The 17,322-nt window shown below is 42.1% G+C and overlaps 1 protein-coding gene across 2 annotated transcripts; it reads right to left on the reverse strand.

Annotated features, from left to right (window-relative positions):
* Window positions 1-357: 357 nt before the first annotated feature.
* Window positions 358-14,873, reverse strand: prdm1a (PR domain containing 1a, with ZNF domain). 2 transcript variants are annotated; one of them, XM_058419006.1, is made up of 7 exons: window positions 14,773-14,873; window positions 8,388-8,636; window positions 6,867-6,986; window positions 5,457-5,709; window positions 2,468-3,375; window positions 2,231-2,359; window positions 358-2,129 (listed from the first exon to the last, which is right to left on the reverse strand). In XM_058419006.1, the coding sequence occupies exons 2-7, from the start codon at window positions 8,610-8,612 to the stop codon at window positions 1,566-1,568; spliced, it is 2,199 nt and encodes a 732-aa protein (XP_058274989.1). In that variant the 5' UTR covers window positions 8,613-8,636; window positions 14,773-14,873; the 3' UTR covers window positions 358-1,565. The 2 variants fall into 2 exon arrangements, with proteins under 2 accessions (XP_058274989.1, XP_058274988.1); XM_058419005.1 differs by lacking the exon at window positions 14,773-14,873 and adding an exon at window positions 10,439-10,668.
* Window positions 14,874-17,322: the final 2,449 nt, after the last annotated feature.

Below are 17,322 nucleotides of genomic sequence, written 5' to 3' on the forward strand. Positions count from 1 at the left end.
CAGGATGTTTCTTAGCAAAAACAAATATATTTAGTCAAAATGACAAGACCAGACAGAGCATTTCATGATGTCAGTGAACATTTATATAATTTACAATTTAAACAAGTTGTACTTAAATAACTATGTAAACCTGTATGTAAACATAGTGACAGTTTGCTTTTTTTTTCACTTTCTTTCTTTTCTTTTTTACATTTCATTTAAAGCTGAAGATATGGGGAAGACTTTGGTCATACTTCAGAACAGAAATTGAGATGCTACTGCTTTACAGCACACTTTGGTGCTTTAAGGGAAAGAAAGTCATGATGACTTACAAAATGTGTATTTAAAAAAAAAAAAACAAATACAGAAAATGACCAATGAAGATAAACCAGTGCATATAAAGACCAAGGCACTTTAATTTGTGCCATCCATGAGTGTAAAAAGGGCAAATGACAAAAATGTGTAGAACAGACATCTAAACAGCGACTAATATCACTATAGACACTCACTGTTGTTTAAGTGGACTTTGGTAACTAGCTCAGTATTCCAGCCCCTTTTCCACCCTTCCAAACCCCTTTATCCAAAATATTAGTGAGTGAATAGAGAAGTACTCTCAGCTTTATAGCCAGTGTGCTACATGCTACCAGGCTTCTGGTTTTTTTTCTGTTTTGTTTTGTTTGTTTTTTTTTGTTTTTTTGGGGGGGTTTTTGGACCACATAGAGACGGCTACTCCAGGGACATTTTGGTTTCTTCTTCAAGTAGAAAAGCAATAAATATCATATATGCCTTTGACTTCCTTCTGAATACACTCACAGCCTATATATATATATACACACACACACTCACAGTTTGAGGTAACATGTTGAAAAAATAGAAAAATGCCCTTTTTTTGTGTGTGTGTCACACCGAGGAGTGCTCAATAGAAATTAGGAAAAAGGCCCCCAGCATTTAAGACATGGTGAAGGTGGCATTGTCAAAATTCCATTATGGTATTTACAACAGCCTTCCACAAAAGAGCTACTTCTTTTAAAAATACCTGTCTGCATTAAAAATAGAAGAAGAAAAAAAAACAACAACCCTGAATCAAGGTGAGCTCCTCATATCTGGTACTCATTAGTTCGTCACAATTAAAGGGCAAACAAACAAATAACACAGGCTGCAAGAAACTATGTACAAAAGTGTGACAGCAAGAAAATATACAGAACAGTGAATTACAATGAATTACCCAGTCATTGTAAACATTGACAATAAATTAAGGAGGTTGCATAACAGACTGAACCAAATATTATTAAGGAATAACAATAGCAAAAATAATAACAAATAACAATGACGGCAACAATAATATTATTATGAAATAAAGAAATAGATGATTGTCTCTAAAGTTAATGTAGGACACACTGGACCGCTAGTGGCCTGGAGCAGTGTCTCTTAGCCCTGAGTATGGTAAGTCCCTGAAATCAAAGGTCTAAGCCTGTCTCCTTATGAGCAGGATTGTGTACACCTGTGGCCATCCGCAGCCAGGCCGGGGAGAACCGATCAGGCTGAGGTGCAGCATGTTTTAATGAGTTTCTGTGCTCGGGCTGGGGCTAAGATTCCATTGCCTCCACAGTCTCTTGTTTGACCTTGACAGGTAGGAGCTTGATAACCGATGTTTCACTGCTTGGCTCATACAGGCTGTAGGTGCTAGACGGATGTGATGGAGGAAGCAGATCCCCTCCAGTGCTGCCTTTGTGGTATGACGCCTTGAGGTCCATTTCATGGCAGATCACACTGAAGATCTGCTTTTCCACCAGCCTCTCCACATCAACCCCCTCAATCTCCTCCAGCCGGTCAGCATTGTCGCTGATGTCAAAGCGCTCGATCTCCTCATTAATGCGGTTCAGTTCATCAAGGCTACAGTGGGGGGAAGGCATAGCAGCCAGGCAGTAGCCCTTAAGGTGGAGGCGCAGGCTGCAGAGGTGGATGTAGTTGCGGTGGCAGTGTGGACACTTGTGGGGGCGCTCACGTGTGTGCAGCCGTTTGTGCAGTTTGAGGTGGACAAACTGTGTGAACTTAGCTGGGCACAGCTTGCACTGATAAGGCTTCTCACCCGAGTGCAGCCTCAGATGGGTCTTCAGATTACTTGTGCTGCTGAAACGCTTGTGGCATACCTGTTGAAACAGATCAAGGTGCTTTAGGACTGGAAAAGAACCTTCAACCTCCAAAACACAACTAGCTGACAGGTGTTTAGTTATGAGGAGATTAGTCTCACCTGGCATTCATGGGGCTTCTCTCCTGTATGGACCAGGTAGTGCTTCTGCAGGTGGGCCAGCTGAGTGAAGCCCTTATTGCATGTCTGACACTTAAAAGGACGCTCGCCACTGTGGACACGCAGGTGCACCTGAGAATAGCGCAGAGGGGGAGCAAGGTTAGAGACAGTGTCCCATTCATAACAGGAGGTGTATGTGTGTAGGACTGAAGGATTGAAGAAAAAAAATGGCAAAAGTACCTTAAGGTTCGAGAGCTGTCCGAAAGTCTTGCTGCATACGTTGCACTCGTACTTTATCTTGCCATTCTGTTTCTTCAGTGGGTATGGCAGCGTCTTGTATCCCGCAGGGCCTCGCTTCATCTTGCTGAGATTGATTGCCTCTTCATCCGAACGTCGGATGCTCGGCTGTGCTGAGGTCGGGTTGGCAGGCTGCTGATCAACAGAGACTGCAGAACCAGCTGTAGGAGAACCACTGACGGGGGCATGAGGGTGCCCATGCAGCGGTTTGTCTTTCAGGGTTGTCGCTCTTGAGAAGGCACTCTTGGTTGGAGGAAGCAGGAAGTCCCTGTGGGGTGGCAGCAGAAAATGCCGACCTTGCTCAGGTGGAAGCATGGTGTGCGAGAGGGGCATGTTGGGTGTCAGTAAACTGTTGTAAAGGGGGTACATGCGGGAGAACACAGGTGGTGTTCCGCTCATGGAGTAAGGGGCAAAGAGGTAATGTGGGTTGGGGTAGAATGTGGAAAGGGGGTTGGGTGGGGAGTAACCAGGATATTGACCCAGGCTGCCACTGTAGAGTGACAGGGCATCCCTAGGATCTGCTGGGGTAGGACTGCTTCCTGGACTGGTCTCAGGGCTGCTGCGTGCTGATGGGCTAGGGGTGGCTGAGGAGAGTGCAGGTGAGCGAGTGGCAAAACAGATACTTGGGCTTGATTTTAAGATGTCCTCTCTGAGATGATGATGTGGGCGGATTGGGTAGATGACGCGGGGGTAGATGGGTCTGTCAGGGCTGACAGGGCAGTGGGGACGTGTGGGCAATGGTCTCGCTGGCTCTCGCCATGTGTCTTTGAGGATTTCCGAGACGGTATGCTCTCTCTTCACAACAGGTTTTTCTTCTGACACCTGCTGCTTTGCTTCTATCAGACTCTGCTCTGTAGACACACATAAAAGGAGCACATTAGACTACAAAGCACTGACTTCACTGAACATTCTTCAGGCACCATTATTATGTGCGGGTTCCTCTGCTCTCTCTGTCACACATACAACTGAAATATATCATCATCCACTACTATAAAAATAACCTTGCAGTCTATATTTATTGAGCTAGGTAAGATAATGGGCTCCTCCCCACACTACTGGCTTCTTGCTACAGGAGATCCATTGTTACACAGCACATAGATCTTCCCAAGGCAAAGAAGGTTCATAACACAAAGTAGCCTAGTCGTTCAATTAAGGGAGACAGTTTGACTGATTAACCTGAGGTAGGGGGCTGCACACAGGATGTGAGGCATGACAGCGGATCCCAGTCAGGGTGCTCGAGTAGGCTGGATTCTGCTCAGAGCACTGATACTATCTAATGGATGTGGCAGCAAATGATTGAAAGTTTCCTTCAAAAAGGAAGCCACAAAGCCTTGACTCCACTCATTTCACACACCTCAAAGATGGCTAGAAACAAAGTGAACTTGGGTAAAAGTTTCATGATTGTGAAAGACCTTTCCGTGCAGGACATGGGTGTTTAAAAAGTTTTAAATGAAAAATTTCAATAGAAGATAAAGTGTTATACCCCTAATATTTGGAGCTGCATTTTGAATAGGAATAAAATATCTTCTGATTTACTTTCTTTTCTTTTTTTTTTTTTTTGCAAACTCATTTTCTTTGACACCCCTCATAAGGAAATAAATAATCATAATCACTTCCTGCTACCTTTTTCTGTGACCTTTACGAAAAGTTCAGCAGTGTCTTTTTCAGTTCTAGGTTGTTTGTGTGTGGTTTGCCAGATGAGTATCCTCCTAAAAAAAAATCTCCCCATTCTTATAGCCCCCATCCTTCTGCTCCGTGAGCAATGTGTAAACGCAGTTAGAGGTTATCAGTAACTTCCCCCTTCCAATTCTCTTTCCACAGATAGCGCCATTCCCCAGTCCTCCCCAGAGAACTTGTGCAAAACAAACAGGGAAGCAATCCCAACTGATATCAATCTGTCAGCACAGCCCCGCCGCCAGGAAGTTCAAGTAGTCAATGGGGCATTTTTTTCTCTCTCTCTGTCTCTGCTTTATTCTCTCTTTGGCTCTCTTTTAAAGTGCCAAATAAATTATGGAGTTGTGCCAAAGATCTGTCTGCACTTCCCTTGTGTATGCATGTGTGTGAAGGGGAGGTTAAAAAATAGTGACTTGGTTGAAGGTTCTTAAAAGTATGTTTGGCTGAAGCATCAATTCACTTCAGAAAGCTGAAGAAGTTTACTGAACCATGGAGTGAGACAGCTCAAGCTTTTCTAAATCAATCCCATGTGGGAGGCCCTGCCAGTCATCTCAGCCCATTCCATTATACTGAGTCATATGTGCAGTGGCTATAAGCCTGTTCATGCTATGACTCTGGTTTGAGAGACAGCAATAGATAAGGAGATTGCTCTTACTTTCTCAGGTAGCAGGTAGGACAGAAAGCCTAATTATATACTACTTTGTGTGTGTATGCATGGAACTCACTGGAACTCACTGGGGGAGACCAGGCTCCCATACCCTGAGGGTATGCGCATGACCCAGGGGAGCGGAGTCACCGAGACTGCTCTGTTCCCGCCACACCTGAGTATTGTCTCCTTCCTCCTCTGTTTCTCTCTCTCTCTCTCTCTCTCTCTCTCTCTCTGTGACTCTCACAAAACAAAAGATTTTGCTTTGAAACTTTTACTGCTGGTTGAGCAAGAACTGATTGAGCGTGTAGAGTGAGCTTTCATGTTGAAAGAGTGTCTAAGGAAAGATGATAGGCAAAAGCATCTTCCTCTGTGTAATTACGGGCAACATTACTATGCCTAAACAGAAACATTACCAAAAAGCCCCACAAGGAATTCTGTGATGAAAGGGAGAAGAACATGTACTGTTACTATGATAATGACAGACTCTGACCAAGTCAACACGCTTCCCCTTGGTTCATTGTGAAGTAAGATGGGACAGGAAAATATCCCCAGGAACAACACAAACAACTTAACCGTCATTACACTATTAGTATTAAGGTCTTTACTTACTGAGCTTTTGCATCATGAGATCTCCTGAGGGAGGGTAGTGAAGACGGTGTGCAAAGTCTGTGCAGTACCACACCAGCAGCTCCTGGTCAGCAGGGATAGCCTTCACCGTGTAGAAGAAGATGTTCATGCCGTTCTGGCAAGCAGCCAGGTTCTGCTCCTGCTGTGAGTGAGCTGGGTTCACGTAGCGCATCCAGTTGCTTTTCTCCTCATCCAGGCCATCTACAAAGTGATGGAACTCTCCTTCTGCATAAATCTGAGAGAAAGCGAGGTTTTAATTATTTAACACGGACGATCGTTTCATCTCACGTCTTTTCTCACTTCCTCCAATATGGTCACTGCCCTTGAAGCGAACAGACAGACAAGTGGGAGATGCTAAAAGCTACAATCTCTTATAAAAGCCACATGGCTGACTCAGTAATCACACCCCCAGCAATAGTCACACTCTCATGTTGAATCTGCATGTCTTCTCTCTCTCTCAGTCATACGCACTCGCAGATACACACACACACACACACATACACACACACCCACGCTCGCTTGTATTCTCAGGCTTATGAAGTGGAACAGATTGTTTTGGGGTAGTCTAGAGTCTTGTTCACACTAACTTCACCATTTCCAGGAACCCTTGACATCACAAGCAAGGCTTCCCTGGGTGACACCAATGTTATGTTCTTCTACACATTTTACTGTACCATCTCACCCCCTCCACACACACGCCGCCCTTTTGACAGTGCTATTCTCCGGTAACATAGGAAAGATATCGGTGTTTGTTAGCAGGTGAAAAGTAGCATCTTTTCCGCAAGGGGATCTCTGTGGTCTTCAAACCAAAAAAACAATTCTGAGTGAAAATAATTTATTTACGGTCATGGTTTGGAGCGCTCTAGGATGACTTGACACTTTCGCCATGACGATATCTGTATGCAACAGCTGAAAGCCACAGGCAGGGAAGAGAGTGCAAGTACACCTCATGCCTTACTGGCAGTGGCTTGGTGACAAGTGATGTGAAAGCTTTAAAGGCAGCGGTTTCAAACAGCCGAACGTTGCGGTGCAGCCGATTCACATCCTACTGTGTCAAAAGGCATCGATCTCGAGCCTTTTTCTTTTTGACGTTGAGAAACAACACAGTCAAAACAAGATCACACAAGCCAAAATAAATCTTCACTCTCTCACTCAGACGCAAACAGTGCTTCTCAAAACACTACACACTAACTCAGCACCTTTTTTTTTTTTTTTTTTTGCTAAGCACGCTCTGCTGTCGCATATGCTGTGCACCCATTATGTCACGCAGGAAGTAAGTCAGTGGAACAGGAAGTGACCTGTTCGTGTATGTTTTTTTTTTTGCTCTCTTGTATTTCTTTTGCTCCCCCTTTACTGAAAGTGAAGCTTCTTAAAAAAAAAAAAACAACTTACCCTCCAGAAGTACTTCCTGTTGGCGTCTTTGTGGACATTCTCTGCTGTGTAACTTTCTCCCACTAGAGGGCCAAAGCGAGTTCCTTTTGGTATGTACTCACGGCTTACGACGCCGATCACCTTTACAAAAAAAGAAAGAAAAGAAAGACATGCGTCAGGAGATAAACCACTCGACTTTTGTGCTTTTTTTTGTCATTTATGAGGAGGTTTAAAGGGCATTAAAGAGGACGGGTGACATCGATTAAAAGAAATTCAGGGAGGAGAGCCAGTTCAAAGTATCTCACGTGCAGCCAGAATGTGTCGCATGTTCTTTTAATACTTCTTTGACAGCTAGAGGAAACCAGGGGTCAACCAGAATCTGTCTTGACATCCATTTTAAGCTTGAGAAAAAGATGTCTCATTTGTCCTCTCTCACCTCTCATTAAGTGCCCAGACCCTCCCTCCTGTACTCATTACCAGGCCTCCTTCCTCACCACATCAAACACTACTACAACCCTCAAAGCATAAATCCACACCTACGATTACAGCTTGCTCTTCTTCCTTTGAGGTAAACGGCATCAAAAAAAAGCCCGAAGGCGGATGGAACGGAGAGCCGCTGTCTGGCCTTTCGGATTACAACAGCCAGACTTCAATCTAATCTCCTCGACCGAGATCCGCTCTTCAAACTGCCCCTCCACCCCCCCCCCCTTTTCTTCCATATACACCCCGAAACAAAAACAGCCATGCGGATAAAGCACCAGGAAATCCCCTCACATTTCTCGAAAGCCTACAGCAGAGTAGCAGTTCAGTGGGGAGATTAGGCCGTCTTTTTGATAACTCATTAACGGAGATTTAGCTCGGCTCCCGAGCTTCTCGCCAGCTCCCTCACCATTTTTCCACCTTCTCTTTCATCCTCTCCCTCTCTCTCTCTCTCTCTCTCTCTCTCTCTCTGTCTTTTCCCATTTTGTCCCACCCTTTTTCATCAGACCATAAATGAATCTCTAACGTGGGATTGCTGTTTTATTGTTTTTTTGTTTTTTTTTTGGAGAGATAAGACAAAAAACAAATTCTCAGCTGATCTGAGGACAGCGCTCAGAGGCGTTCAAAGGTTTCCCCACTTCAAATCAAGGGGAAGTTTGCACATCGTCACTACTACAGTCATCACTGTCTGTCCAAGATAACAGACGATTGATGTGATGGGAGATGGGAGAGAGTCGTGCCGCTTACAGAGACATGCAGAATGACCCAGTCAACCTTAGAGGAAAGGATCTTACTTTTCAGAGCAGAATTTAGCAAATGACGGACAAATTTTATTTCACCCTTCTTATTTATTTTCATGGCTGATAATTTTACACTTGGCGCATCAATATGAGCCATCACACTAATAATAGGTACAGTCACTCACGGACGTTTCTTTACAAGCAGATGGTGTATACAGTACTGCGCATGAATCTGACACCACAAACCCAAACTCCATGCTGCAGGCAATGAGTTTGTCAGTCTGCTAGCGTGTGATGCAGCAGTGAGTCATTACAGCCATACCTCTTTGGAGTCAGGGGCATATCTGAATGCCAGGTTTCTCGGCAGTGAGGTCTGAGCACGGGGAAGATCCGGTTTGTCTGCACCATCCCACGTGTGGTCCTTCACTATGTACGTGCACTTCTCTTCAAACTCGGCCTCCGTCCACTTGGACATGTCGGCGTCCTCAACGGTCATCTTCGCATCCACCTGGTCGGCGGTGTTCGGGGCGCCCTCAGTGGTCAACATGACGGAGCTATGCTGAGAGGCGGCCTGAGAGAAAGATGGAAATAGACGCAGACAGAATATAGGGGGTGAGTGAATGAAAATTGAATGAAAAGGAAAAATAAATATTATAAAATAACTAACACGTTAAAATGTTCCAGCAAGTCATAGTGTGCCAGGATATTTAAGTTATCTAATATTCATTCATAACGGAAGGCTCACAAAATGGAAATTCACAGTAAAAAAAAAAAAAAAAAAAAACAGGAAATTCTACAGAACTTTAATAAAAACCACACAAGGCAAAGCAAAGCAAAGCAAAATCATCTGCTGAACGAAAACAACAAATCCTACAACCATCAACCACCTCTCACCTCACACACCACTGCAATTACTGCCTCTATCTACGCCTAGCTTAGATTTTTATTTCACTCTCTCTTCATCCTTTCCCATCACTCAAAAAAAAAAAAAAAAAAGAAAATCCCTCACAGACAGGACGACAGAGGAAGGAAGTTGCGTCTGAGTCTGAATGGAGCTAAAATTGGAATCGGAGTTGTAAAGCGCCGAAGTCTATAAAACATCCCAGGGAATAGCTGTGTGTGTGTGTGTGTGTGTGTGTGTGTGTGTGTGTAGAAGAACAAAAGGGGAAGAATCACAACTTTTTTTTTTTCCATAAGGGGGCCACAAGAGCACAAACAAGCTTCAAACACTTCCCAACCAAGATAGTCCCACACACAGGGACTGAGCCGAGACACCGTGTCCGGCTCGCCAGAACCTGTTACGGACACGGTCTCGCTTCAAAAATGACCAATTTTGAATTGACACATTTTTGATGTAGAATCAGTAATAATAATAATAAGAAGAAGAAGAAATACCACTTTATAAATCAAGAGAATTAATAAAAAAATAATTTAAAGAATAATTTAGCCCTCACATTTTGTTATTCACTTTTAAATTATCTATTTATACAGTCCTATTTCCATGAGTCAAAAGATTCAGAGACAGAAAGCTGCAAGCTGTCATTTAATTCTGTGTGTAGGACAGCTGCAAGATCAAAACCTAATAATGAAACCGAGAAACTGAAGATGAACAAACTGGGCAACCATATTTTTTTCTATTTTTCTTTTCTTTCTTTTTCAAACCCAAAATAAGCTGAAGCAAACGTAACCTAAAAAAAATCGAATCTAATACTGAATATCGTTTTGCTTCTTAAGTTCGTTTTTAAAGTTGACATTTGCATACTATGAAAATGACAGAAATTAAAAATGTTTATCTAGATATATATGCTTTTTAAATATATATATATATATATATATATATATATATATATATATATATATATATATATATATATATATATATTTAAAGTCCAACTTAACTTAAAATTGTTTGAGATTCGGTTTAAAATAAATACACTATAAATGTTGGAATGTAATGCTTCTTTTCATTTATACAGCATTACGACAAAACATTATTTTTAAATTATTATTTTCTTTCCGGACCAATCACAGAAAAAGGGCACTTTATGAGTATAAATGGACAAAATTCAAGCTTTCTTGAAAAGAAAGTCCTGAAAATGCTAAGAAGAAAAAAGAAAAGTTTGCTAACTGACATGCATATTGGAAAGAATGTAAATATATAAACAAACAAACAAACAGAATTAAACCATCACAACGATCGATACCATTCATTTTGTGACAGTTTTAAGAATTGAAATAATTTTTTTTCCTGACCAACAGGACATCACAATGTAATGACCTGTAATTAAAATTAATTTTTTAAAACATACAAACTTCTCAATTTTTCACACTGCTCAAAGCAAACTGAAACATCAGCTAAAGAGTTTCACTCACCGACAGACTTTGGTTCCAGCCGCACATAGAGCCGTCTGATCTCTCCCCTGAGTGCGCTTGTGTGTGTATGTGCGAGTGTGTGTATGTGCGAGTGTGTGTGCGGCAGAAAGAGAGTGTGTTCGTGGGACAGGTGCAGATCACCCTCGTTCCCTCTCTCGTCCAGCCGCTAGTCCAGATGGCGACTGTGTTCTCCTGTGAGTGTCTCGAGTTTGACTAACTGCCTGAGCATGTTTCTTTCTGACTTGTTGAAGCACTGGCTCCTCCCACTTTTCCCTCCACCCTTCCTCCCTCCCTTTCTTCCCTCCCTCTCTCTCTCTCTCTCTCTCTCTCTATCTCCACCCTCCAAGGTCATGTCATATGCATCTCACACACACACAGGAAAAATATTCTATATTTTACATTACCCGTTCACGCATTTTCAATAAAAGTAAAGAGACAGGAAATGCATGTCTTGCTTAGATCTACTGAGGTAGATGAAATCAAGCAGCAAACACAAAGCTGATGAGAGATGGTCTTGTTTAAGGAGAGAAGAAAAGAGGAGGAGGGAAGTGTTGATCCCTCTTCCTCTGGCTCTCTTCCTGAGAAGGAAGGACATCCTGCGCCAGTGACTCAATAACCTGTTGCTGTTTACTAAGAGCGGAACTGCAGATTGATGGCTGTGTTTCTCCTCACACCTCCTCCTCCTCCTCCTCCTGTTCCACAGCTTCAAGAACCTCTCTACTATCCCCTAGGGGGTGCTACATTCTGCCTCTCGACTCTCTTACACCCATACAGACTGATCAGAATGACGAGGTCCATAATCATAAAAGGGAAGGATGTAACACTCTCACACAGTGAAGTGACTGAAGTGAAGCTTTGTACACAATCCTAACCATGGCTTCAGATGAAAGAAGAAAAAAAAAAAAAGTCCAAACAGCAGACGAAACGGATCTCTGGTGGCCTGCCACTATAAAACTCTCCCAAAGCTCTGCATGCTTTTTTGTTTAAATAAAACCTGGAAATCCCCTAGACCCCTCTAACATCTATCCATGTGTGGGAGGAAGAGCGGTGAAGAAGAGAAAACTGGCCCGGTTGTGACAAGCGAATGCAAGATGCCTGAGCCTTGAACAAACTTAGATGGAAATACACATCCCTGCAAACACATACACCAGAACCCACCCAGGCTCTGCTGGTGACAAAGATCTGACCACATCATTCGCTCGTTCGCTGCCTCCTACTTCCTGGCGGCGGACGACCCATAAGATCGAGGCCCTGCAGGCCCGTCTCTTCCTCCAGCCTCGACCCGAATCTGGCCTCCAGCTGGGTCCTGACTCAATAACAAGCCGCAGAGGAGAAACAACAACAAAGCTTTGGGATTTTTGAGCGAAAAACGAGCGCTTCCTTTTGAAACTGCCATGTGGTCTGGACTCAGCGACTGGGAACAATCTGCCAAGGAGTGGAGTTTGCGTTTTCCACCATTATCGTCATCACTAACTCCTACCACCATTTGGTATACCTTTCTCTCTCTCTCTCTCTCTCTCTCTCTCTCTCTTTCTTTTTGCCCATGCCATAAAGGAAAGAGTAGGCCGGGGGTGAGGGAGGGGTCTCTCAGCTCTGAAGTCAAATTCAAATGGGCCTTTTTTGGCTTCTGTAGTGGGTTTTAATGTGGCCTACATGCCTGCGAGGGAAGAAAGGAGCCAAACAAAAGCGACAGAAGGACTTCCAGCAGCTTTGTTAGTTTTGCAGAGGGTCGCTATCAAACCCACTGCTGGGCTTTGGCTATAGGGCTCCAAGCACAGGTGAGAGAGTGAGTGAGAGACTGAAAAAAAGACACCATGAAGTGAGGGGTTGGCGTGTCAGCTGCTAATAGAAATGTTTTCATTGTAAAAGAAAAAACCATTTAGCAAAATTTTTCTGTCAGGTATCAGTGCAGTCTACTTGCCGGTGGGCAAACCACATCCCATCTGTTTTATGATGTTCATAAAAAAGTGCTCATTTGACTCCATACATTCAAATATCTCAACTGGATTATTTGCATTTATATTTAAACCAACCCCCCCTGCAAGCAAACAGTCCCCAACATGCCCAGACCACACACCCCTCCTTTTTCAAACACATTTACAACTGTATGTTATCTTAAAAAAGGAAAAAAATCAAGCACTCAAGTTTAAGACTCTTTCGTTCGCCATATTAGCCCAGGATGAGATTGAGGAGGTGGTTCTGAAAGGGGCGGGGGGGGGTTAAATCCAACGTGGATTTTCCTATATGTGTGTGTGTGTGTTCATGAGTGGATAAGTGGGGGGAAATGGCCATTGTTCTGGGCAAGTTAATCCACAATGGTAGCGTAATGTCTGTGTACGTTTAGCTTCACACATGCCTTGCGTGAGTCTAACTACCCCCTGAAACTCTGCCACCCCCCCCCCCCACTTTATGTCATCATTTAGTGTGCTAAAACCCCAGCCTTGATTATAATCCTGCCAATCCATGCCCGCCATCTGGAAACACTGTCCAGGTCAGCTATGGTCAATATGCTTGTCTTGTCCAGTTCTCTTCTTTATATCACTTCCTGGTGTATTCCATCCACCTCATCTAATCACATAATACCTTCTCTTTATATATGATCTGGAGATTTTTATAGCACATGTTCCTAGAGTGACATGCTTAGCTAAATCTGTCCCCTCTGTACAACCGTGGTCATTTTATCGCGAAAGATTTTTTTTTGTTTTGTTTTGTTATTTTCCTCCAGACTAAATATCATGCTGAACCACCATGTTCTTCTTACATAATGCATATGCTCTAAACACTTTCAGATCTTATCCTAGCATTTCATAAACATCGACTCATTTTGCTAACACTCAACGAAAGATGCCTAACTGTCCACTACCTACACACGACTCGGTGCTGAGATCAACTATGAAGTTGTTTTGCTCCTCAACATGGCTGTGATGTCGCGTAAAATAAGCACAATAAAGTAACCGATGAAAGTAAGAAGACACAAATAAGAAGGACACCATTCACTGACTTTCTCATCACAGAGGAAATCTTAAATTAGAATCTGATGCACAGTTTTGTTAGAAGATGGGTCTTGACGCAACAGCTCCAAATAAGCCATTTCCTGATTGTTCATTATCCAGTAAACAGACCGGCGCGTGTGGTTAGCCACTCAGACTTTACTGTACAGGGTTCAGGATAATTACTGTGCATGTAAAATGAACACACGGAACATGTGTGTTACCTGACATCTGTGTCAAATAGATCCCATATATTTATATATATATATGCTTATGCTAAACATGCTAAACTTTAGATACAGGATCTAGCAGGTGAAGTTGATTCATGGTACATAAGATGCATGATTGGACTTTATGATCTCCTATAACACATTTACATTATATGTTGCCTTCACCACATCCTCTAGGTCTAGGTACAAAATAAGTATCCTCCCCTCCCACCTTCCCCCAGTATATCCTACCTGGTTTCTACTCAGTATAATATGAAATGTTTCATATTAAACAAGTGACCTGGAGTCACACTGATACCTTTAATATATATTCACCTTGAAATGGGGATAGAGTGTACCTTACCTTTTAAAGTGAAGCTTTAAAGCCTTACACTTCATGCACAAACATTGTTTCTGCACACACACACACACACACACACTGAACGTCGATAATACGCTGTAGATAACATTTCTTTTACCAGTGCTGAGTCTCAAAGACACACACACACACACACACACAGTGCACGCACGCACGCGCGCACTTCGAAATCCATAAGGAAACGCTGATAAGGACAGCACCGAATATATATATATATGTGTGTGTGTGTGTGTGTGTGTGTGTGTGTAATGAAGTTAAAACGCGTGCAACTGTTGTTGCAATATTTTTTGTGTGTATTATATTATGTATAATATAGTGAGTCAGGTCTGTGTCCCTCTCCCCCTCTTATCCACCTTCCTCTCTCTCTCTCTCTCTCTCTCTCGCTCTCTCTCGCTCTCTCTCTCTCTCACACACAGAAGCGCGCGCACACACACATGCCTTTTTTTCATCCAAATCGATTAAACAGTTTGAAAAGGGAAAAGTCAGACAAACCTCTGAACTTTCCGTTTATCTGAAGTCAAGGCATCGATTCAAACACGTGTGCGCGCGCTCGGAAACGAAAGCGCAAAAGTTTATTTCATCAGCCCAGACCACAAACTCTGACATATTTACCTACACTTTGTTTCCCCGTATCTGTAGATGATAACAGCATATGTTATCTTATTTCTCTATTAATACAAATAAATAAAAGAAAAAGAAGAAATACGCAACATTTAATTAAGAAATTAAAAGGAATTACACGCGTAAAACTCTTACCTGTCGATATTTCCATTCAAGTCTCAAATCCCGGATGAGTTTTAACCCAGTTCAGCAACTTGCTGATTATTATAGAGCTTTGGAAAAAGAGGAGGAGGACTATGGTCCAAGAAGGAGCTGAGGGATAAGGCGCACGCACGCACCCGCGCGCACGCGCGCACGCAGACATCTCCACCCAGTGCGCCGTAATTAACATCAACACTTCACTAATTAACACCGCAAACTTTTGTGCGCATTGTGCGTGAAAATACTCAAATGAATTGAAATAAAATGAAAAATAAACAAAAAATAAAGAGAGGGATAAGAGATGATGCGTGAAATGAACAACTGAATAAAATGAGACTAAATTAAATAAAATATATCTATTTTTAAATTTTCGAGGGGCAACGATAAAATAATTTTTTTTTAAAATATTGGTTTTTTTCCAGTTTTTTAAATAAATTGTATGACCTCTTAATAAAAACAATTTAATCCAAAAATCCAGAGGCTGATTTTAAAGGAGCTGCAGCAAGCATGATAAAAGTAATAATAATAATAATAATAATAATAATAATAATAATAATGTTAAATTAAAAATGTAAGGTAAGGTATTTTCACGCACTGTAGGGCGTAAACGAAACCGATTTGTGAACTTAACAATGTAAATGTGATTATTCATTTCAGTCATTTTAAGATTAAAATCCCATTTTATGAATTAATTCCTGCACATTTCCATCCCGAGCTCGCGCAAGATTTCATCCGGCACCAGTCTTGCCAGCGAGTGCGATTTGGTTGGATTCTAATTAACCTCTAAAAGTGTTTAACTAATACTAAAATATCCGTTTATTAAAACCGTCCCTCAGCATAATTTCGCATGTGGATGAATTTCTTCTTCTATTTTTCCTGCATTTTACAGTCAAATTCCGCGGTTTAATGAGACTTTAATTTCCCTTCTAATTCTTTATTTTTTTAATGAAAACTTTACGCAAATGAGACGGTTTGGAAATTCTAATGTTTTAATCCAGTTATGTCGCGTCTCCGTTCGTTATTTGGGTTATTTTGGTGTTTTCACTCCGCGAAGTGTAGTTCTTCTTCTCGAAAGAAAGAAAGAAAGAAAGAGTTTCTATCTCTGTAATCTGTTGATTATTGTTTCTTATTTATTACATAAAGTGTATTGTAGATATTAATGTAACTAAATGTACTGTAAATAAAGCTCTGTAACACACACACACACACACACACACGCACATATACAGAGAGAGAGAGAAAGTGTTTGTGTGTGTGTGTTTGTGAGAGAGAGAGAGAGGTGTGTGTGGGGAGAGAGAGATGATCTATCTTAGTAAAACAATTTTTAGTATTCATAATCAAACTACTTCCCTATCTCCATATATAGGTGTAGGAATAAACATGTACTGCACACACACACACACACACACAGTGTGTGGCAGAGATTAAGATGACAAAGATCTCATCAAAGTAAGGTGTGGGATGAACAAGTTGTCATCTTGAGAGCAGACATTCTTCCTCCAAAATACAAAAAAAGTCAGAGTGTGATTAAAAATAATTCACACACACACTCACACACACACATTTTACTAATCACCCACTTCAACAGGCACACATTTCTTCTGTTTTCACATTTTCTCTTCTTTTCATTTATCTTTTCATACACACACACACACACACACACACACACAAACACAGGGAAGCCCTGTGGCTCTGTGGACTTGTATGAGTATGCTCTCATCCAGGAGAAATATTTGGCTTGGCCTGCTGCCAGAGAGCTTTAGCAAAAGCTGCCAAGTATTCAGCCCTTCCACGCGCCACACGCCAACACAGCCCAGCGCTACAGCGTGTGTGTGTGTGTCTGTGTGTGTGTGTGTGTCTACCAACAAGGATCGTCAGATACAAAAAACACCTGCATCACAGATTACTAATGAACAACTTATAGATAAATCACAAAGACGAGAGGTCCAGGCACTTTTTAAAGCTCTACTGTATACTTCCTTTCAGCATTGTGTCTCTCGCAACACGATCCCTCTGCCTTTCTCTTCAGCTGTGTGTGAACAGAGGAAGGTGGCCTTGCTTTTCTGAGACTTTCTTATCAGCTCGATCTCAATGAAGCAACCCGAAGCAGAGCGCTAGAAGTGCAATAAAGCAATTTCACTTTCATATGTTTTGAGGTCACTGGGTTTGTGTTACAAACTGGCTCTTTTATGGAAGCTTTCGCTAGATAATAGATGTAAGAGATGTTTCATCAGGAAAGAAGCCGCTGTACTCTTCTGCTATCAGATCTCACCTGAACCAGAAAACCACACATTGTGCACGTTAGGGAAATGTGTGAAGAACTTGCGGTAAGTGTCTTCAAATATTTGACAGTAAGTTGCAGCATTTTAGCGAGAAGGAGGTAACGATGACGCAACTGTTCATTCGCTGCTTGATACATTCCACCCCTTTCTGAGGCGCCACTCTGAGACAATAATAAACACTATTCACGTCACCTGTCGTTGGTTTTATTGTTATGACTGATTGGTGTAAAAAATTTTGACCCAATAAAAGTTAATTAGATAG

This window comes from Hemibagrus wyckioides, linkage group LG20 (assembly GCF_019097595.1).
Source record: "Hemibagrus wyckioides isolate EC202008001 linkage group LG20, SWU_Hwy_1.0, whole genome shotgun sequence".
Lineage (NCBI taxonomy): Eukaryota > Metazoa > Chordata > Actinopteri > Siluriformes > Bagridae > Hemibagrus > Hemibagrus wyckioides.